Source organism: Columba livia, chromosome 2 (assembly GCF_036013475.1).
Source record: "Columba livia isolate bColLiv1 breed racing homer chromosome 2, bColLiv1.pat.W.v2, whole genome shotgun sequence".
Taxonomy (NCBI): domain Eukaryota; kingdom Metazoa; phylum Chordata; class Aves; order Columbiformes; family Columbidae; genus Columba; species Columba livia.
In genome coordinates this window covers 44,225,308-44,249,574 of record NC_088603.1, presented here as the reverse complement: position 1 = coordinate 44,249,574, position 24,267 = coordinate 44,225,308, and the positions used below count along the sequence as shown (strand labels likewise).

Sequence of the window (24,267 nt, the reverse complement as noted above, 5' to 3'; positions counted from 1 at the left end):
TCCTCCGCACAGGCCACAACTGCAGATTACGTCCTTACAAGCCTCATTCATAGTCTTAGAAGTCTGCTTCCACACTACAGCTTTGTACAAATAAAGAATTTGTTGTCACTGACATACGGAGAACCCACACCTCCGCCTGGGCTTGCGCCTGAACTAGCACTTGTTCCATAGCAAGTGATTCAGTTCACTAAACTAACAGAAAATCTGAAAAGGCATTTGAAATCATCATCTGTGAGGGGGTGAGCGCCAGACATCCAGGGAAGGGCCGGGTGCCCTGCAGCCTCCACAGGGCAGGGACCTTCCCTTGCACTGAGCTGTACTGCAGAGCTGCACCCCAAAGCAGGCAATTTATTAATCATTATCTTTAAACACAGCACTTTTAAACCTCTCTTTTTTTAGAACAGGCCATAGCTTTGAGCAAACAAAACCAGAAAAGAATCAAGCTGAAGACATGATTTTTCAAAATAATTTAAAAATACTTTCTCTTACCAAAGACTCTTTCATCATTGATGTTTTTGATACAGAACCACAGCCCTGCTGGGAAAGTACACACGAGAATATGCAGATCAAAAAAGAAGGAAACCCATGTTGTAGGCTGATGCTCAGACACAGAGGCAATGATCGGGATGTGAATTTTCGCATACCTTTTTTAAAAAAAATTCAGTTCAAATTATTTTGAAAAGATAAAATTATTAAAACTTGTAAACATTAGGAATTCTGAAATTCATTTCACAGGAAGCATTTCTATTTAAAATGGCAAGTGCTCTATTCAGCAGAAATCTGATGAAACTTTTATACCAAAGAAGTCCCCAGGTCTTATTGTATTTAGGAAGTATACGGTATACAGAGTTATTTAAAACACTGATATAAAGGATTATTTCCATACTAATTAAAAGCATGAAAATTATGAATGTTTTGTTTTATTATGGTCAAATATGAAGCCAAATTCACCAAAATGAAAACACACAGCTATGGAAGCCCCATCATTACATTTTGAAGAGATAATAATCCATGCCAGTAAGTCTCCCAGATTTTCAATATTGTATGTTGAAAAATTCTGCTCTACACAGAATATCTTCATTTTTTTAGTAAAGAAAGTTACAGCATTAAATATCAGACCAGTTACTGATGCCCCCACCTTCTTTTAGATGCTGAAAAAAACCAGGCCTTGTCTACACTTGGAAATACATGTCAGCTAAACATGTCAAACACTCAGTGCAGACAAGGACAAAACTCTGTTTGATATTAAAGACAGATATACATATGGACCTAATGTGGGGTGCCTACAGGACCAAATGGTGAGGTATCAAACACATGTCCTTTTCTTCACTGAGATCTAGTTCTCATTCAAAACTGCATTGTGTGTTTTAACATAAGATGATTTTCTAATGTAGACAAGCCCTCAAAAGTTTAATGCTTTGTATATAAATAGGCCATTTCATTTACAGGCAAAGAACAACATCTCTATGTTCTTCAAACAAATCTGAGGCTTCTTTGCTGACATCTATTCTATGTTTATTACAGAGTTGGTACAGAATCTGTATGAGCTGGACTTAGGAACTTGAAAAAACCTGAACTGCGAAAGTACGAAGCCTTCTTAGCCCTGTTTTTAATCTTAAAGAAAAAAATCCACCAATTGAATTACACCTTAAATTCATTTGTGTGAAAAAAGTATCTTCAGTTTTATTCCTATTCTCCTGGATGGCTAATGAAACCAAGATTGGATTGTTAAAGGTTTATTACTAAAACCAAAGGTTTTTACCTGTGAAAACATACATGAATAAACCAGAATTGTTCAAAGTAGACATCTGTATACACAAAACAGATGTGTGAACGTAATAAACAGGCAACATGCAATATTATATGTGCAACACCTCTGCAGTTTCGTGCAATGTCACACAATGAAAACAGCGTAAGTTTAAGGCTCTTAGTAATTTTTAAATGTGTCCTCAAGTGTTGGTATAACTTGGTTATTTTATGCCAAGAAGCACTACAATTTCATACAGAAAAATATACTATTACATATTCAAAGACTTCCAAAGAAGCAAGAAGTTTAACAGACAAATTAGTTAAATGGTTGCAAAGATCATTAAACAGTTATAAGTGCTCTCTTTAGAGAACTGATTAAAGCCCAATATATTCTCCTTGACTGATATAATAAATGGACTTGAGGATGAGGAGAGCAAAAGATTATTAGTTTTCAGTAGAATGTTACTGATATCTAAAAATTTGTATTCTTTATGCCTACTTACCCAGTGTCCCACAATGAATAAAATCTGCCACTCCAAGGAGCAATATAACCTGAAAAAGAGAATAGAGGAAAAAAAACCAAAAACTTTTGCTGCCTAGGTATTTAAATGCAGTAATTTTTTCTAGCACAAGACCAAGGAAATTTCATGAACTTGTAATATATGTGAACTAGACCTACTGCATTAGGCAGGCTATAAAGTCTACCAAGCATGAAGATATTTCAGAAGTACACATTCGTACAGGATCACATTGCACTCATGCAGTATCAAGACATGCACAACTCCAAAATCAAAACAATGCAATAATAATTAAAATATTTCTGTAAGAATATGACAGATAGCAACCTATACTCTGTAAAGAAGTATAAGAAAAAGAAAATATAATTTATAAGAAAGTATTTAATTCTTCTGAAATGTCTGAGCAGGAAACTGAGAACAAGTTACAGATAAAACACTAATATTCAATGAAACACTGGTTTCCTATTGTTTCTCTTCTGATGGATCTACATGTGGCATGGAATCGAAAAGCTGCTACTAGACATGCTGATCAGCTTTACTTTTATTTTCAAAACAAGCCTTTAGATACTTAAATATCATAAGATGAAAAGAAACAGTTATTATCATGTGAAAGATATAAAAATTAAAAATTTTAAGTAAGATTCTTCTTAAATTTTATTCCCACTCTCCTTGCAACGCTGTCAGCTCTGTCTGAAGACAGATATAGACAAGCTGAAACAAGAGAATGTTAAAGCCTTTTATTTACTACCCGAGTCTTTGTGTATTATTCAGTAAGTCTTCCCTCTATTTGATATTTAAAATTAGCATAATCTGACTGGAGGTTTTAGTTTAATGTCCAGTTTAGACATTTAAATATTCCAGTTAATGTACTATGACAAGTCAGATTCCTCCCTTCAGTCTTCAGGTGCAAAGCTTGCTCCCAAACCACTGCATGCACAAGAAGGAGCTGCCAGCAGATGGGGAACTACTAGTTATGGTCTTCTCTCGATGTATCCAAAACATAAGGTTAGACTGGTTAGACTGCATTCACCCAAGGGTGCTGAAAAAGTTGGTCAATGTGATAAGGGAGGCCCCTGGTGCCTGGGAAATGGTTAATAACACACCTCTAGGAAAGGAAGGAAGGAGTATGTAGGAAAATACAGGCCAGTAACCCTGTAAGGATCATGGAGCACAGACTCCTGAAATACATTATTAAATACCTTTTGAACCATTTTCCTCACTTCTCATTTATAAGCTGAAGAAGAATGGAGTGGACAAACAGACCATTTGATGGGTTGAAAACTGGCTGTACTGACAAGTTCAAAGTAGTACTCAGTGGATTGGGGTCCAGCTGATGATCAGTAAAAAGTAAAAATAACCCAGAGGCCAAAACAGTGAACAGTGCTAAACTGAAAAGAGTGGCTTGACATGCTTTATGGCAGGCAGGACTTCACTCCAGGCCTCAAATCCCTTCTTCCAGGTGCTGCACCTGGTATACATGGTCCAGACGTGGGCACCTTTCTGCAAGATGATTATCAAGAAAACTGAAAGGAACCAGAGTGCTGTGACATGGTCAGGAGCTCAGATCACACAGCATGCAAGTGGAAGTTGAGGTGACCAGGCTGGTTCCATCTAGTGAAGTAGTGATATTGACCACTGAATTTCAGAAGCTGAAATCAACGCTTCCTAATAACTGCAACAGAAAATATTTTTTGCTGCATACTGAGGTCAGAAGCCAGATTTTGGTTAGATACGTCAGTCTGCAAATTTTTACGAAGTATTAGTTAGTAAAATCTGCTCATGTGTACTGAAAATAAAATCACAAACCATCAAGTTTTAGAAGACCTTCAAACAAAAAGAGAGGCTAAGTATTCTTTTGCAATAATGGTATCATACTTAACAAAAATAAAACTACTATTAAACAGTCCAAAATGTTAAACAATTGATACAAAAAATTTATGTCAGAAGCATTGCTAAAAAAGTACAAGAAAGAAGTCAGCTAAAATAAAAACAAGTCTCAGGAAAGCATTTGTTTTGTTTTGTTATTTTCAAAATAAAACAGAACTGTATTTGAAGTATAATATTAAGATAATGCAGTTTAAACCAGGCAGAAGTCATTTGCATGGGTGACATATATCTAGCTACTAAAATAAGATTGCCTTTTCTTCATCAGGGGAAGGAGGTATGGTATTAGATCACCAAGGAAGTGTGCCGTGGAATCAGAAGATGGCATTGAGGCATCTGGGGACGGCAACCAAGCAAAGACAAGCTTGTTTTTGAAAGATTGAGTACAACTGCCTTGAAGACTGGAGGCTGAACTCAGAAGTAAAGTAGAACTTATAGATTAATTCCAGTCATAGAAAAGATCAGATTCAAGTATTTCAGAAAGTAAGCAATCTGACCTTGACCTATCAATATTCTTCAGAACAGATTAGCTATACATATCTTCATAATACGCTTTAGCTATAGGTATGTTCCTCATCTAGTCTGACTTCCTAAATCATGATGAGGATTGTGGATATTGGAACAATGCTATGAAGTGGTTGCTTCTGCAGCCCAGAAAGCACAGTGAATTCCACCACACAGAAATATAAAGTAACATAGTCACTGGTTTGCTGTGGCATTGCCAACAACTAGTTTAGACTAAACCAAGTGTTGATCATCTGGTTTACCTGTTCCAAAGGTAAACTAGTTTCACTTTTATTTACCTGTGTATGTCAAGTAGATGACACTCAGGAATACAACACCAGCCGCTAGTGAGACACCCAAGAAGAACAATGTCTGAAATTCTTGCTTTGTTAATCTGTCTCTCAGATACTGCAAAAATGCATACGCCTGCAGCAGTGCAAAAACACCTAAAGAAAGAGGAAAGTTTTCATTTAAATGCTCAATAGCAGTAACAGCTATTAAAGCAATTGGCATATTTTGACTATATTTGACTTATAAAAATAAATATAAGGTACATCCTTACATCTAAACACTAGTGCAAAAATAGCTTTCTGAGAAACAGCCTCTAATACTTAACAGGGATGATACTCTCTTGCAATAACAGAAACTTGCAATGGGAGAAAATACTCTCCAAAACATTCTTTGCTTATTATATCAAGAGCTCTGATACTCACCACCCCTTTGCTCCCAAATCAAATTGGGGTAACAGGGAGAGAGAATGACCTAAAAACTAGATGGCATTAATTATGACCAAAACACAGGCAAGCACACCTAGACCTGGTAAAAAATTAAGACAGACTTCAGGCAACACAAAAACAAGACATACAGAAATATATGGAAATTAAGCTATTGAACAAAAAAGGGAGATTTAATGAAAGGAAAAAAAGCCCAACCAAACAAAAACCAACAAAACGAGTATTAAGTGATACAGACAACTGAGTTTTATAAAGCTAGGGCTGAAAGACCAGAATTCACTGGGTAAGTACCACACACCCTCAAAAAAGCTGTTCAGAGTTTCACATTAGACCAGAACTTGGACATGATTTTCCTGTTGTTATTCATTTCAATGTATATAATCAGATCAATCCAACGCTTAGTCCATTCCAAAGAAAATAGTCCATTAGTCCATGGAGAAAAAAAAAAAATAACTCAAGTGTATGGTCTTCCTGCAATTTAACAATAAATTTGAGGTGCACCATGACAAAATTCACTAGTCCTGAATTCCTAGAGAAAGACAGAAACTCTACTTACTAAATAACTGTAAAATTCTTCAGATATAAAATGTGGTTTGACTATCTTTACACTTTCCATGATATTCAGGTTGTTGAAAAAAATCCCAATTTTTAGAAGTGTTTTTCTGGTAAATTTTAATGCTATTCCAGTCGCTCTCCCAAATACATTTTTATAAGTGACTATTTATAATAAAAAACCTGAGGAATCTAACAAATCAAACTATGACACAAACAGTGTATGCAGCTAAATATAAAACTATCCGTTCTTAGTAGAGGTTATGGCTGTCAAGAAATCAAGGTGTCTGATTGTTAACAACCACTGAAAAAGCAACTTTAAGAAATAAAAAGAAGCAAACAAGACTGAAATAAGTTATTTAAAAATCAGCCTCCTGATGAGTAATTTAAGTAATTTGTATCTAACCCACTTCAAAAAAAATTTACAGAAGACTTATCAACTCTAAAACCAAATTGCTCAGGAAAAAATGTGTTTACCAATAAGGAATGTTTCAAGTGTACGATGCCCGAAGGCAATGTTACATTGCAAAACAGTAAAGATTACCAACATGTAAAATAAATGTTTGTCAGAATGTGTAACTGATCCAGTGTTATGGAGGCATTTTACCTCCATTAGCTCTCACAAAGAAGAATAATGTGTCAATTGGAAAGAAAACTTCCCTACAGACACTAAATTGTACCTCTTTAACAATCTGGTTTTAGTATGTGATACAAGGAAAAAAAGCCACAAGGGTTTGAGGTTTTCTTGTTCTAAAAGGGCTGTTCGGAAGCAGACATTTTATTTTCTTACCTGCAGCTGCCATGTGTTCACTTGTTCTAATTGGCTGAAAGCCCACGAAAGGTATCTGCATCGATAATATTAATCCCACAATGTAGAAAGTGCTATATGCTAGGAAAAAAAGAGTGAGAGGGGAGGAAGAGAAAGGTGGGAAGAGAATGAATTCATACATTCCAAAAAGCACTGCTTCCATAGTAGAGCCCATCCTCCCCCCAGATTCAGTGACACTGAAAAAGAACTGTATCATTCTAGTTATTTCAGCCATCCTAATTACTTTTTCCTTCTTTGACTAGAATAAACCTGCCTGATGCACCCAATTTTAGAGAAATTAGCAAAGTATTGTTGTGCCGAATTACACTTTTTTTCTCCTCCTAAGGAAGTGAACTGTCTGTCTAAGATGGTCTAGCTTGGAAACAGGTTTCTTTTTCCATCTTATTTGTGTGGGCCATGGGTGGGGGAAGAGCTCTCAGATAACACGTGACAAAAGCAGCTTTCTGTATGAGGAGAAATTGAAGGGACCAGACCTCAAAGACGCAAAACACTTCAGAGTACGCCACCTATTTAGAAAATGCAAAGAAGTACACTTGTTCTTACTTAATCAAAGAGCAGAGGCATGCCAAGAAACTGAAAGGCAATAGAATTAAAAATTAATATTAACCATTTGTATTAATGGATGTATATCAACCATGGGGACTCATAACGTCCCAGAAAGTAGAGGTCAAGAACATAATTTATATTAATATTAGTATTAATAATATGAGTGATTACCACATATGCACTAAGATCCATATGCTTTCGTCCTTAGTATTCCAGGGTGAAGAAGAGACAGAAGGGGAAGAAAGGAATACCAACTCTGAACAGCCATGAGTCTGATTACATTTGAAGTAACCAGCCAGCTTAAAGTCCAAGTGAAGTTTTGTTCCTTTATTGGCAAACAGCAATAAATCCACCTCCCAGATTTCTAAACACTCCCACAAATCATAAACCACTGTCTTGGTTGTCGCTTCAATGTTAGGAAGAGATCCCTGCTCTGCCACAATCCTTTACTAACCTCCAGGAGAACAGGCTTGGGAACGCAGCCCCATTCACCAGTGGTATTGTTTCCACAGCACCTGTGTGGTCTCACTGGGGGATTATGCTTTCCAAAAGTCACAGAAGTGACTGTGATGGTACTTCCAACCACTTGCTGTTGTCTTCTCTGGTGTATTCTTTCAAGCATCTGTATTGCATTACTTGGCCTAGCTACTGATCTATTCCCTCTTATGTCACCAAAATACATTTCTGCTGTAGGAAGCTCAATTTTTTGAAGAATTCACCAGAACATAAATCATTTACTGTACTATGAAAGTGTTACAACACTGCCATCCTGTGGAAGTTCAATGATTGGCATAAATCACTACATTTCACATCTGTTAGACCATTGTAAATCACCGTTTTTAAGCTTAGTCCCGCAACGGTTCTACTTTCTATGTTCACTTTTTTTTTATCCCATCCCTTACTTCCTCCTTTTATTCAAACAGCTATCACATACACCTACCTGGTATTGAAAGAGAGAAGAAGAAGAAGAAGAAGAAGAACAAAAGAAAAGAAAAAAAAAAAAGGTAATGTACTCAGCAATGCAATTTTTCTAGGAGCTTAAAATATATCAAGGTGATATATCATCAGGAGCTTTCCACGTTCCTTTACATTCTACTGTTTGCACAGTCTTTGCAAAACTAAGTCTTGCAAGTCTTGCAAGTCTTTGCAACCTATTCTCATGGTTATAACCTTGATTAGGTCAACAACAAAAATATTCTGACCTACTGTGGATAAATTCATTTCACAAATAATCTTGCACAAACACAGGAAGAACCTACCGAAAAACTTCTCCAGAGAGTACAATCAAATACCTGACCACAAACTTTCAATTAATGTATTATAGTCACCAGAAATAAACACTAATAATCTGAAGTTTTAGAATACTGGAGTACTTGATATAAATATATATGCCAACTCACTATTTAAATTATAAAATCCAATACATAGAACAAGCAATTATTGAAATTAAACTTTAAATTCTGGAAGATCCTTAAGTGGCTTTGTTACTAAATAGTTTCAAAAGTATACAGAACTTCAAAATTGTACAGAAAAAAAAAGCCCAAACAACCAGATTGAAGTGAAAATTACCAAGTCTCTGAAGTGTGCAAGTGTGATTAAATCTATATTGGTACCTTTCCAAATGTAAAACCATTTACTTTTAAAACATATAATAAACTGTAAGAGAAATTAGAAGTACAACAGCAGAACATAATATCAATGGTTCCTGCATCTGAATAAAGGGGTTTCTAACCTAAGTGCTGCTAATACACTGGAAGCATGTTCTTAATTATTAAGTAAAGTAAGATATGAAAGAAAGATACTGACTGTTGTCAAGACAAAGAAAAAAAGCACAGCTTAAGCTTTCAAATTGAGCTAGCATGATCACCATTGATGCCAAGTGGGTCAGAAGTTATCTGGCTGATAAATTCATCTGCATGCAATTAATAAAATATTTTAAACTTGGCAAAAGGTTCACATTCTTGGAAATTTCTACTCGTTAAATGATTCTGAATTACACTGCCAGGCATATCAGATCATGTCCCATTAACCTTTTCTTTCGTGTATGAACACCCATATGAAATAGACATACCAGGTAACAGAGTTTTAAAAAACTTAGTGCTGCCAAATATTGTTCTCTACATTTATGTTATTATGTTAAACATTCACTGTTACAAGAGTTAGGCTTGTGCTAATTAAAATAAAGGAACTGATCTAGAGATTAAAAGCATCGAAATTCTCAGTAATAGTAAAATGAATGCAGATTTTACTAGCTGCTATTAGCCTACAATAGTTTACAGGAGTTGTAGCTGCACATTGGTAGTTTATTGAGAATTATGAGACTGCTGCAGGCACACGAGCAATTGCGTATCACAGAAACTCCAAAAGTATCTTTATTCTCCTGGTTTCATTTTTAAACTTTTCTCCCTATCTGAATAGTTTGGAAGTAAAGTACACTTGAATTTCTTCTCAGAAGTGCTTGAACATTCTTACCTGTTTCACGAAAACATCCTAATAAACCAATGTAAAAATCACATATTAATGCGAGATGTACAGACTTCTCTGTGTGTCAGACTTCTCATGAAAGCTCAAATGAAGCCAGCAGTTGCAAGGAAACAGCAGAGCAGCAATCACATTTTCATTTTGACAGCTCTGCTGAAGTACATCTCCCTCACAGCTGAAGGGCAATAACATCTCAAAACACTGTAGCTATTTGCAAAACAAATGTCTGCCAAAGCCTTTAATTCATATGAACCTGCAGCACTGTTTTCCCCAGATGAGTTCAAAGACCAGCTCATTGAAAGCTGAAAAATCAAGAGTACTTGTTCTTTATTGTTTCTGGTTACCACATCGCTTCCGGATTTTATAATTAGTAGATTTAATTTTCTCTTGCCTAAGTCACAGAAATTGGAAAATTAAAATATTCAATAAAACAATTTTAAAAGCAAACCAAGATAAATTACATTCCCTTTAAGTTATGAAGAAATAGTTAATGAAGTAATGCTAACACTAAAAATTAAAGGTGGGTTAGAGGGTTTCTTTTTCCTCCTTTAAAAAAAAGATTTCCATTTCTGAATTACATAAATAGATCAACAAAGAAGCATGAAACCAATATTTATGGTTTTGGTAATAAAAATACAAAACTTAACTTGAGTAAATTGAGTAATGATTATAGTATATAATGGTTCAAATATATATGTAAATATAGTAATTTCTCCAGCAGGCACTAAAAAAAGACATAAAATAACTACAAATGCAAAGATAAAACAGTATGAAAATGGGTAGCAAAAATAGATTTACAACTATGAAACATACTGTGATATTATACTTTGATTCATGTTATGTTTTCCAACTATCTATTGTAAAGATTTCACATGAGGGAGTCAAAAATATTCCAGCTAACTTATAAACCTTTGAATAGCCAAACTGTTTATAACTTATTTAAATCACACATCTACACCATGGCCAACTGATTTAACTGCTAAGTCTCTGTAGGAACAGTTTACAGAGTATTTAAATGTCAGGGAAATAAATTTAAAAATTAGTCTCCTAAAATCATTATTCATACATTCCTGAAACTGGAAGGAAAGCTGACCCATTAACCCAATAAAATCTTAAGGATTCACGCGGAGTGGACAGATTCATACACTACATTTCTAGTCTAGGTTAGTCTAGGTTATATAAAACATAGACGGCTGATTAAAATGCCCTGTCTTTTCTCACATATATCACAATGTACTGTATGCTTGCATAATTTCTGCTGTGCAACTTTTTAAAAATAACAATTGTTTAACATACTAGGAAATGACAAATATATGAAACATTATTACAGATACATACATACTATATATATAAAACATATTAAAAGGATTCTACAAGCACCAAACGATCTATTTTTTTCTTTTCAGTGCACTAGAAAGGAGAAAGCTAATTAGCACCTACAGGTATGAATTTTGGAAATTTTTCCCATGTTGTAGAGAAAAACTGACTAAAATCAGTAAACAAATTAATAAAATGTAACCCGATATGCAATTACTTACTTAAGTCCCACATAATACAAAACACATCAGAGTAATTAATATCTCACAATTAAACATTTAAGAATGACTGTTCAATGAACAAAACCTACCGATGTAGACCCTCCTGCTGTATCTCTGCATCAGCAACAGAACAAACACATGCAGTGGAATAAGGTTGATGATGAAAACATAACCACCCCATGCAGAGACCTATGAGAAATGGAAAACAAAGGTGAAAATATCTGCAAATTCTTAGGAAAGCCCATGCTGGAATTATACATTCTGATGGTCTAAACAAGAAAACACAAACCTCATCTAGACAAGCAGTCAGAACTACTAATAATGCCATCGGAATATTTCTCAATATTTATTATTAAACAAAACACCCACAACTATAAACCCCCCACATATCAAAGCATTAAAGACTTTTGAAATGGGCTGGTGGATTGTCAAGGCTTTCCTTCCTGTATCTCCTCCTCCTCCCAAGCTAGTCTGGTCACACTGGCAAAAAAGAATGTGATGCTGGGGGCTTTTCCCCATGGTGAAGGTTGCAGCACAAGGCAGTGGTATGATTCCCATGTAGGATCCAAAACTCTCCTTTGACATCCAGCTTTAGCAGCATGCTCTGCACTTTTTGCTGGGTCAGAATCTCCAGCCATAGAGGAGAAAGGCAGCACAGTATATCTCTGGGAGCAGAACTGCAGCACAGCAGCCCCTGCAGGTCGCAGCGTAAGGAGGTGGATGCACAGCGAGGCAGGGCTGAGCGCTGTGCAACAGTGTACAACAACAGCCTGGATATTGCAAACCTGTAGCAACAGCAGCACTTGAGAAGCACTTCTATGATGTACTTAGAACTGAAACACTACAATGTTATCAATATATCACTGATTGCTGGTGTAGATAAAGATTTAATGAACTATCATTACAACGTGTTATCTAAATTTCTAACATATTTAGAAGGGCTAACATTGACTAGACAATCTGTATTTTAACACGTCCTCTTGTCAAATTACAGTCTAGACTTCTCCCATATGTACCATGCCTACCCTAGATCTTCCTTTTTAGAATGCAGTGGCTAATGTGGCTTTCACTTTAATTGTACATTAGGCCTAGCATTAATGTAGGTATTTTTAAAACCCTAGTATCCAAAAAGAAACCCAAATGACTACGTTCTATATAACAGGTTCTAAAATAAGGACAAAGCCAAGTACTACTGGTTTTGGATACTAATACTAGAAACCCCAACATTTCAAAATTTGGAGTAACTGACTCAGACAATGTGAAATAAGTAGAACAGAAATCTGCTAAGTGTTCTAGAAACTCATTTCAGATTATCATGATCCTACTGCCAAACTACTTGCATGAAGCATCATTGTTTACACAGGCAAGTTTATTTAAGGAAAGAAAATATTATATGAAGACAGGTAAGACAGAATAGAGTAAGAACAAACGTGCAATTAGGACACTGTCATATTTGGATGAAGCAGACAATTTGTATGGACAAGAGACCTGTATCTCTAATTATCACAATATTAAACCAAATCTAAGCACTGAAAATTGTACTGAACTGAAAACACATTTGGAACCTAAAAAACAAAACTGAAGCATCCTCATAGATTGGCAAAAAGTGGAAACATGCTATTACTCCTACAAGGATTGCTTCAATGTAAAGCTTTATTTTATCTTACCTCGTCATAAAAAGCTATCCGAAGCAGAAGTTGCTGAAGTCAAATAAATGCTAAAAATATAAACGCAAGGAAAAAGCTCTTCTCCTTATAGAATGTCATGCAATGCTATGAGTCAAATTACCACAGTGAGTTAGGTATATATTTTAAGCAGATTTAGTTATCAAGAAGTATTTCCATCAGTCTGTGCAATATCCATCCTGCTTTCAACAAGCTGTTCTATAAACTCCCCGTGCATGGACTGACTCTTAATACACCTCAAAACTGTGATTTGATTGAATTTTCAGCTTACACTGAAAACATAACTAATGCCATCAGAGAAAGACAAATGAATATTATATAATGAATAGTACAATTATACCTTTTCCTAAAAATTTACCTAAGCAAAATGTCAAGGAGGGCATCTTAACAAAACTCTTTCCCAAAGGGATATACAATATATGGAAAGCCACCACCAGGGATGAAGTAGGTACACTCTGTAAGCAATAAAATTCTGTCATCCAATCACTGAGGCTAGGCTACGGACAAATCTTAACCTTTCACTAGGTGACAGTACTTGAAAGGAAAATAAAAGATAAAACATCAATTTACATTCAAGGATTGAATGTCATGATGACGACATTGATTCTGTAAGTTCCGTCACCATGCACATCCCTAGATCCCATCCCCTCCTTCTCGTACAGTCCCACAGACCAAAACACTAGTCAGACTAAGATGGTAAGAACTTGTTAGCGTGTGATTTTTCAGCAGTAAAATTGTAAATGTATTGTATTTGTTATTTGTAGATTAATTAAGAACACTTTTAGAGGATCCGGCTGATAAATTGGCACGATATAAAAAAAACCCACAGTATATAAATATAACAATTCAACAAATTATTTGCCTGATTTTGTACTGCACATCAGTCTGTACTAAACCTACAGGATCTCTTCGCTGTAATGCTATATAAACAGCAATGCTGTGTATAAAGAAGTGGTTGTTTATTTAATCACTTGGCAGAATGGAGGAGAAATAGGGGAGGAAATAAATGTACTCTTCACAGGCGATAGCTATCCTTTTTGGCAACATACACAGGACTATTATTTGCTATATTAACAGCAAAAATCTCCCAGAAAATCCAATAAACATTAAAGCTAGAGGAAATCTAGGCAGCATCCAGGTAACCTCTGAATTAACCTTGTGCTATAAATTAAGGCATGCAAAATGGTTCTGAAGTTCCTTTTTCTTGGAAGCCTAGCTACCTGACTGTAGAAAAAGCAGTATTTAAGACCTCAGTCTTAACTGACACCACGCAATTAGATTGACTGTCCCACCACTGGCTATTTTGAGGCTCATTTATTTTTCATTTGGCCATTAAAAAAAAAAAGTGTATCAGTTAGGGGAAAAAAGGACTTTTGACTGATTCATACAGGAAAATTCTTCAAGTCTAAGGTTTCAGAAAATGGGGGGAACCAATTCCCCCCATTTTGCTATTAGTTTTATTTCCTCAGTTTTACTACCATTTTCCACCTCTGTTAGCCCTTAGCAACATCTCTACAATAGCCTCCATTTTCATAGATCAAGAATGAAAAGCGACTTCATGATAGTTTAACCTGACATTGAATTCCTTCATCAGTTCTTGTGGTAAGCTTTACTTTACAGCATAATTATACCCAAATAAATAGCTTTCAAAGTTATCCTCAGTCCAAAAGTTTGCCTATAAATTTCAAATAACATTACTGTGTTCTAGTAATAATGACACACAGACACATGAATATCAAAATTCCACCTTCATTCACCTGCACCAAAACAAAAATCCCACTAAATCAGAGTACCTATTCACAGCTTAGGATAAATTTGCAAGTAAAGTTATTACACCTAAGAGGTTTTCGAAAAATTGTTTTCATTGTATTTAAATACTTTAAATTTTGAAATATTACTTTTTTTTTTTTTTTACCCATATACTTAAGGTTTTAATAGTAATATGAAACAACAGTTTTATATTATGGCTCCAACAAAGATTAAAATCTCCTCCTTTTGTTCTTTGTCAACACATGGATTATGTAAGCTCTACTCAAATAGTTTAGCTATTATATATATAAAGGAAAGGCTTACCATGTAAAAGTAGGATAGACAGCAGCAGATTGTCCAAAAGACCGACCCAGTTTTCACAGACTTCACCTTTAAATATAAACAAGTATTAAAGAATGACAAAAAAACCTGGAAAATATTCCATCATTTCATTTCAAAACAACTATCGAGAGAACTTCTTTATCACATATCAAGTTATATTTGCATGCTTCTGAACTGATGCCCATAAAACCAAACCACAAGCACAAGTAAATTACACACAAAACAGCTTATACCTATCTCTCTAGTTAAACCAGAGGCAGGATGCAATCCAACCTTCTGCTTCGTGATCCGAGGTAGAAAGGTAGTTGCAATGCCTCTGTGCTACATTCTCTGACACATTAGACCACTTAGTAACTGTTAAGTGTAGACCATCCATAGTTTACTTTGGCTGGCATGAGACCCAACTCTACGATTATAGATATAAGGCCTATTCTGTAATTTTAATTTAAGGTTAATGAGAACATCTAGATACTACTAAAGGTTTAGCAGGATCATTAACTGGCCCAGGATTGTGATTTTGTACAAAACAGATAGTGGTGATTGTGGTGTGGGAAAACAGGAATGAAAACCTGACATTAACTAAAGCTAGAAAGTTATCTATGAAGTGTATTTGATTCACACACAATTCTATAAGAGTTCATGCAAACATTATTGCACTATGTAGTTTAGTTAAATATGAATTCCATAAGAACAGATAACTGCTATCCTGTTTCAGTTGTTATAAAGTAACAACATAGGTTGATTCTATTATTGTTATCCAACACAGTGTGCCTTTACAACTGCAGTTTATTCTAAGTCCAGAATTTAAAATCCTGCATTTAGGCAACACCAGTCAGTCATGAGAAACTTCAATTCCCTTCCATTATACTCCTACCAACAATATCCCATCTGAAATATTCTAAGGCTAAAACACTTGTGAACATGCATCTGGTTATGAAAAGTAGAACTCTTGACAAAATCGTGGGAAAAGCTGTAATGACACTCAAATGAAAAGTATATGCATTCAAGGAACGCACAAGGGACAGTACCATAGAGTATCTATGCTGAATTATCAATATTATTATGCTATTTCTCATATTTCCAAAATAGATGCAATAGTCCAGAAAAACTCCAGCTTGCTTAAACTCCTTCATACAAAACTGCATTACAGATGTAATTCTACAGATGAAGGAGTGACAGACAAGCTGTACTAGCAAATAGGCTAATTAGAAGACATTGGACTATTATTTTTTTTTAAGCATGCAAGCAATATTAATATCTTTCTCTGGACAGATTTGAGTATTTAATTTGGATGCCTAAGTCAAAGCCCAGACCCTCCACACAGTCAAAAGCTTCTCCAGATGACAATTCAAAGCACGTCATATTCGGAGTCTACTGCTTTTCACCAGCTAAATAAGGAAGCTAAAGTTTGATGCTCACATAATATTAATACCTTCAAAGTGAGACACAGAAACAACCCTTCCATTTACTTCAAATTTACAGACATCATTATTCTTATAGCCATCATTATTCTTATTACTACTACTACAGGATACACATACTTCAGTTGAACAGCACTTTTACATGGCAAAATAAAGAGCATGATTATGGAGTGGTTCAGATCATGTGACTTCTCAGTACTTGCCTGATCATAAGCCAGGGGGAAGAGGGATGAGAGGAAGGAAAAGAAGAATTCAACAGATTCTAAGAAAAATCAGTCATTTGGTTGGAGGAGGAACCAAAAATCCTTTCCAAAGCAAAAGACTCAGCAATTACTTACCCATAAATAGTATGTGAACTGCAGTGCAAAAATAGCTATGCCTTCATTGTCGAACGATCCTGCTACTGATCGGGATATGTAACCTGGAACTATGGCAATAAAACAGGCAGCTAAAAGCCCTGCTCCCTGGTTCCACAGTTCTCTGGTGAGCAGGAAAGTAGAAATAGCTGTAAGGCCGCTAAAAACTGGTGCTAGGAACACACATACATCTCTTATATGGACTGTCACGTTAAGCATATTTAAAATCCAATGTATAAGGCCTGCTGTCACCATCAGTCCTGGATATACCTAAAACGAGGGAAAAAACCAAAACAGAATGCTAGGTTATTGCAGAAAACTATCACGGTAGGCTTACTTGCACATAATTCGAAATGAAACAGTCATTTCTTAAGCTGATATAAGCAGCGAACAGGTAAAGTTAATGGAATTATTTTAATGCTACTTTAATCACGTTTTGACAACAGCGCTAAATACCAAAGATTCTTTAAATTTTATCCAAATGCTAACAATTACATATAATCCATTCTGCAAATGAATAAGCAGTATACAGATAACATCCTATCTTGCCTGACATTTATCATATAATGAGAAGAATTTGTTGTTAAGGTATGGGAGCAGAAGCGAATGTTTGCAAGAGAATTTCAAGCCAGCTAACAGCTTTAAGAATAAAAAAACAACCCTCCAAATCCTAAGACAACAAGAAACCCAACCACGTTTCCCAGCTCTATCAATTTTCCTCCAAAGTATACCATGCCACTCTTTCACCTCTTGTTACCCATGGAGAAATAAAATAGACATCAACAAGATTTTTTTTTATCTGAAAAGCTGATGGACAGTCACTTGAGTATTACGTATTTGCAAGACATCTGTAGACATCTTTGGATAGGAAGGATTAAAATAAAGTCCTATAAAATTGAATTAAGATGCCCTCCAGGAAAGGTAGTATGGACTTACACAAACCTACTGAACCCACCAAAGAATACTGGAGAACTTTAAAATATTCTTAATAGGAATTCTACCCTCCCACATGTATCAACATGAGAAAAACCAGTACATTAGAGAAAAGTTAATATGCACTTCATCTGCCTTAGTTTCTTTCAAAAGCTGAGAAGGGTGTTGTACTAAATTAAATTAACAGATGACAGAATGTTCCCTTGCATATATCCTGGAGGGCTGGTTTTCGAGATAAACTATTAAAACGTAATATACCATGTGACTTGCAAAATAATGCATGCAAGCAACATCTCAATTCTATTTCCTAAGGGGTTTTACTACATGTAAGGTATGGAAAAAAACACCATATATATGTTACAAAAGAAGAGTCTCAAGTATCTCTAAGATACTAAAACACATGGTGATGCAATTGCTACAAAAAACTTTGTAAAATGTATTTAAGTGGTATGTACTATAATTTAAAAAGTTTTAACACACTTTCAGACATTAACACCTGGCTGTGTTACCTGGTGTTACTAAAGCTGTTCTACTGATGAACAATATTTGTATTCTGATTTGATAACATTGTTTTATACACCTTTCCTGTCTTGTAGCTTGCATCCATACCTATCCTACCCACTCCCAATGGTTCATACAGGCACCCTGCTGATTTAATTTCAGAAGGTCTTTTCCCAGTGAAATCTTAAGATTTTCCATACACACATTAAGTCCACTCAGCATATACCACTAGATTAAAACTTGTGCTTCAAGAGATTTCTATAACTGTTTTTCAAAAAAAAGTATTATTTCTCTCTTTCATTTCATACACTAGAATTACAGTAATCATGATACCCTTATTTATTACTATTAGAAGTTTATATGTAAGGGAGTAAAACTCAGTTCTGTATTTCTTGTCCACAGTATGCTGCTAGATATAAACTAAAGCATGTTGAATTACTGTCTTAGTTCCTGCAGCTAAAAATCAAAAACACCTTGCTATTTCCTCTGCAGCAATTTGACAATTAAAAGAATATTTTATTACTGCTCTCCTTTTATCAATGTTGAATTTGTATTCAAAGTTCAAAAAAACTTACTGCAAAGTAAGTTTTTTATTACAATACTTACAGTTCCACCTACTATTCTTCCCAGTGGATACCATGCTCTTTCATCAAACCAATTTAAAAATTCATAAAACCCATGGGATGCAAGATGATGTGTTGATCTATAGTTAAACCTAGAACGAAAGAGGAAAAGAAGGGGGGAGGGGGAGATAAAAATCAAGAACCCAAGTTTTAGGCATACCTTAAGTAATCTGTTTTCCAAGACCTAGGAAGTAATTAAACTTTAGCATATCATTTAGTATATAAGGACAACGGTCCTCTCTAAATCTATAGAGTTTGAAAGTCATTTACTAAGCTCTCAGTTACTAACCATTATATTTTCTTCATTTCTACAACCAATGTATATACACAGATGAAATGTTACATTTTTGCGTTTTTTTGGTAAACACTGAAAAGTTCTCCATCATTCTGACAAACACGTGTCATATTCTGCATTCCCTTTTAAAGCTAGTTTTCACATATAGTCTATCAACCAACTATTTATCATATCCAGAATATCACTTAAGCAAAATTAAGACCATGGAAGAATCAATGCAAGACTCCCATTCTGAGACAGGATAGCTACCCAGTACATCTGCTTTATTTCATGTAACATTGAGGGGTGACATAACGTAATAACACGCAATGAAGGGAATCAATCTGTTCACACTGTCAAAATAATGGCCTTGACAAATTCCCTTCTTTCAATCATTAAGAATCTATACAATGTAGAATCCATGTAGATGAAGTTTCATCTTCAAACCTTGTACGTTCTCTGCTGCAGAAAATCTCTTGTAATACAAAAGCCCTCCCATGCAAACCTTCAGTTCAGTCTTCCATGTTGCTCATATACCAGTAAAAAAAAATTGATGGATTGCCACTGAGGCATTAAACTTCCACTTTTCTGGCATGTATTTCTTCCAAGTTCTCAAACCTCAGATAGCAAAACCTTTCGACTATTATGAAGTTCATTAATCCTTCAAATTAGGTATCAGACTGCTGTGAGAACTGCACGTTAACCCAAACTGCAACTCCTTCATCATCACTCAAAAGCCAAGCTAACAAGGCTACAGGTATTGATGCTTTTAGGTTTTGTAAAGGCAGTTTAGGCTACGAAAAGCCTGGGTGAACACCACTTCTGAAACAAGCAACATCCACAAACCAAACCCTCCTAATAGATATTCTAAATGGAATTTAGAAAACAATGTTAAATTAATTAATTAAAGAAGTATTAAAGATTATATTAATTAGTTAAGCAGAAGTTCAGAAGACTAAATGGAATACTGTAACAGACAATAGGCTAGACAAGCCATGAAAGACTTCCAAAGACAGTATTCAAGACTAGAAAAGTGTGTGTGTATTTTTAAATTTGTCTATTTCATGAAGGTATCCAATTACCTCCGTAACATGCATCACTTCTAACACAAATTTTAAGAATACATCAAATTCTTTTGTATATCTAGGATTCCCAAAATATCACAGGTTTACTTTGTACTAATCATTTTCAACAGAATAATGTTAATGTCATTCATGACTGTAAGACTCATTAAGTTCCAACTTGTTTAATCAGTACAAGTCTAATATCTGAAGTAAAACCACATGGAGGTTATGAGCAAACTTCTTCATCTACACAGTGAAAGAACAAAAAGAATTGAAATTCAAGTCCAGATGTCAGCAAACTTGTGTGTTTCCACTGACTAAACTATCACAGCATCAGTCAAGTGACATTAACAATAAGTAAATAAAAAATAGAGTGCAGTATTTTCAGGAACACTCGCTTACATGTTAAATAAACAGTTATATAGGATATATTAAGTGATAAAACTGTGGACTTTCACTAGTAATTAGCCATGTTTGTGTGAATTTTCTTATATAAACATCAGTCATTCTGACCTAGAAATCTTTGTATCAAACAGCAATGTGACATTTGTTTCCCATAAGCCTGCAACTATTCCCACTTGACTAGATTTCTAAATATTAATTAATTCTCTGGTTCTGAACTGTCAGCTATAATGTGATTTATGAAAAGCTGTACCTGTAAAATTAGCTTCTTATCTTAGCATAGCAAGGTCTAGAGTTAATTTGTTTAGTGCCAAGTGCCGGCAGCACGATACAAGACAAAGCAGGAGCTCTGTGTTGCACAGGGTGCATACAGTCGAGCCAGCTATGGACTGGACTTAAAACGCACTGAAAACCCAGTCAACGCTGTTACCCTAGAACTTTAAAAATGAAACGAGAAAGATATTTACTAACATGCATCACTTTCAAATTTTTAAATCATGATTCAGACTCACAGAGGGTATGGAAGTATGACTAATGTTTACTTTTAGAGTATTAAAAGCTTAGTTAAACAAAAGAAATGGGCAAGAAGAGTGCATATTGACATTCTCCTCATGTTTTGAACTAGCAGAGCTTCATAACTGACTTCAGAAGGATGCAAACAACTGTCCTGTGCTTTGGCACCATCCCATTAAGTCTTTAATAAGAATGAATTACTACCCAAAATTGAAATCTAGCATAACAGCATTCTACTTCTACCACTTAAGAGGTAAAAATTTAATCTTTGCTCCTAATATACTTTTTGGATAGATACAAATCTATTAACCCCTTCTTTCAAAAATCTATCCATTCTTTTGCCACAAATGAAGGCGTGCAGAGGCAGCTGGGCATGTCTTTATAGCTGAAATTATTAGCAATACTATAGATACATTAATTTTTCACTGTAAGAACTATAGGTGAGAAAAGAAATAACCTGGCCATAGAAACCTCAAGAAAAAAGGGTTTTAAAGCTTAACTACAGCACCTCAGTTGACTAAACCAAAATAGCACTCGCTTCACCTCCCACTAGGTAACCTGCAAACAAAAATAAGTTAAAATGTAAATATAAACATATGCATACATGAAGAAAGGCTTAATGAGTAACACTACATATCAAAGCCAGCTTCAGGCATTGTCAAAGGGGCAGCAATTGGCAGTAATGGGTAGTGCACCAGACAACAGTATGGTCTAGCACTCATAGGAGGCCAAGTGTTACGCTCTGATATAGCCTGCCCACTCCATAGGGACAAGCCCAAACCTTGTAAAACTGCTTCCCTTTTGGCCAGAACAGAGAGAGCCTCTAACAGTGAGTATTGCAAATCATAATCACACAACCTTCTTACTATCTTGGTTCTTTTCAAACTGTGTTTGAAACACAGTATGGTGGTATTGTATTTCTACAGCAGTAGTCACAGCATCTACAACTATGTATAGGTTTAAAAGTGATGCCTTTGCCTATGCCTGCATCCTGCAGATTTAGGGGCGGCATCTCAAGGAGGAATCAGAACAGAGGCAAAACCAGCCAGTGCTGGGTAAGGGTTGCATTTTTGGCTTAGGTGTCACTGCCTTCTCCAGTTCTTCCATCTCCAGCAGCAGCAGCAAGAATAGGTGATATTTAGAATTTTTATCCAATCTTCTTTCTGAGGAGCTAGACATTAGCCAAGGAGACAAAGGAACTGGAGTATGTTACTGGTTACAGTGACTAAACAGGATGCGGTACTAAAAACAAGGACCAGACTGAAGGAAAGGATCCCTTTTCTCCCAACCTTGACCCTCACACCCATCTGATCTTGAGGTTTGGGAACTGTTCATCCATCTCCCAAGATTCCCTCTCATCCCTTGAAGGCAAGTCAATTTGAAACAGATCTGAGAAGAATAAAGAACAAAATTATGTGAAGTGCATGCCTAATTAAAAACTTATCTTGAAAGACTGAGATGAATATTGAAGCTCTCAGTCCATGCTGTGAAAAAGATACACACTTGCTAACATTCAGCACAGAAAAGCTCTTAAGGACCTGACTAACACCAGTAAGTGTTGACTTTTCTTATTTTAGCTGACGTTTTAGGAGGAAAAGTGATGCTCTGCTGTTCTCCTTGCCTCTTTCTGTCAGGTCTGTAGTATGAACTGTCTCCTTCTCCAAGCTAAGCTTTAAAGGAATCATCAAACAATACTAAATCTTTGTACATTTCAGAACTCACCAGTTCCAACCACCAAATTAGGCTGGTATTGTAGTTTGAGCCTTTTGGAGCATGCCCTAATGATCACGAGAGTGCTCTATGAACGGCACCATTAACTTTGTGGCACTATTGGAGATAAGTATATTATAGTTGGTTCAGTAGACAACTGAAGACTTAATAAAGATATGGTTCTCATTTTCACAGTATATTTCAATTTCAGCATAGAACAGAGCACAAGCAGCAACAGCAAAGTAACTGAGCAGAGGCATAATTTTTCTTTTAGTAGCTACATTAATTTGGAAAGCTTAACTAGGCAATTTGCAAAATAAAGCCTGTAAAGTTTTCAGTTATGTTATGTACTATTAATACATAATCTTAACTATCTGCTCATACTTGGGTTTGATTTTTACTCTATCCTATTAACTGCTTTTTGATGATGCAAGGTAATGCTGTAAGATGACTAGTTAATGCTAGGCACAGTGATCACTCGGTCTATCCGGGAGTTATAGAATTCTTCAGCACCTCACAGCAACAATTACTGCTATATTTATAAGAAGACACCTATGGCTTTGACATTCTAAGTTTAGTATATCCTTCCCAAAAGTACTATTTAAGATGAACATTCAAATAAAATTTAGCCTACTGGGAAAGCAAGAACATATAGGAAAAGAGCACATGTGCAGCAATGCAGTTACTTCATCCAGCTCTTAACAACATTTAAAGCAAATTACACTGACGGTGATGGAATTCATTTGACCCTTCCATTACAACAGAACACAAGATAAGAGTGTCGTTCCTGGTGGGAATGTTGACTGTCTAAAACACTACCAATTTCATGCTATTATTGCCCCATCATCTACATTTTTTTATCTGGCATTTTATAGCCATCTGAGAATATGTAATCTCCTTACTAGCAGAATCTGTTGAATATTTTCTAAGCCTGCAATTATAAAGGCTTCTGTGCTCCAAAAGTCTTCAGCTGCAGATGCACACAATTTTCACATCTGCAAACTCAGAAAAATGACATGATACAAACTAACTGCGAACGTTACAAGCTATCTGAGCAATTCTAGGAGTCCATTTTTAATGCAAATGTAGATTACAGAATCAATTCTGCCATACAGTATCTAATTAGAGATGGCAAGTCTAGATTCTTGAAAAAGATAGTTGCAGATTGACTCCATATCCGACATACTCTTTGCATCCAAAGGAAGAATTTATTCAGTGCAACACTTCTACGGAAAATCTAATGAGAAAGTTCAGTAACTTCCACTGAAATGAAGAAACATATATACAGTATTCCATATTAAATTTTAAACCACCTGCTTGCCTACATATTATACTAACAAGCACAGCACCCTGAAAATC

At 35.5% G+C, this 24,267-nt stretch overlaps 1 protein-coding gene across 1 annotated transcript in view; it reads right to left on the bottom strand.

Annotated features, from left to right (window-relative positions):
* STT3B (STT3 oligosaccharyltransferase complex catalytic subunit B) overlaps positions 1-24,267 on the bottom strand; it is a 52,458-nt gene that overhangs the window by 11,485 nt on the left and 16,706 nt on the right. Inside the window, exons 2-9 of the mRNA XM_065051616.1 lie at positions 18,929-19,037; positions 16,871-17,158; positions 15,094-15,159; positions 11,425-11,524; positions 6,732-6,830; positions 4,955-5,101; positions 2,253-2,301; positions 490-644 (exon numbers count right to left, since the gene is read on the bottom strand). Coding sequence (XP_064907688.1) covers positions 490-644; positions 2,253-2,301; positions 4,955-5,101; positions 6,732-6,830; positions 11,425-11,524; positions 15,094-15,159; positions 16,871-17,158; positions 18,929-19,037 — 1,013 coding nt within the window. The remainder of the gene's footprint in view (positions 1-489; positions 645-2,252; positions 2,302-4,954; positions 5,102-6,731; positions 6,831-11,424; positions 11,525-15,093; positions 15,160-16,870; positions 17,159-18,928; positions 19,038-24,267) is intronic.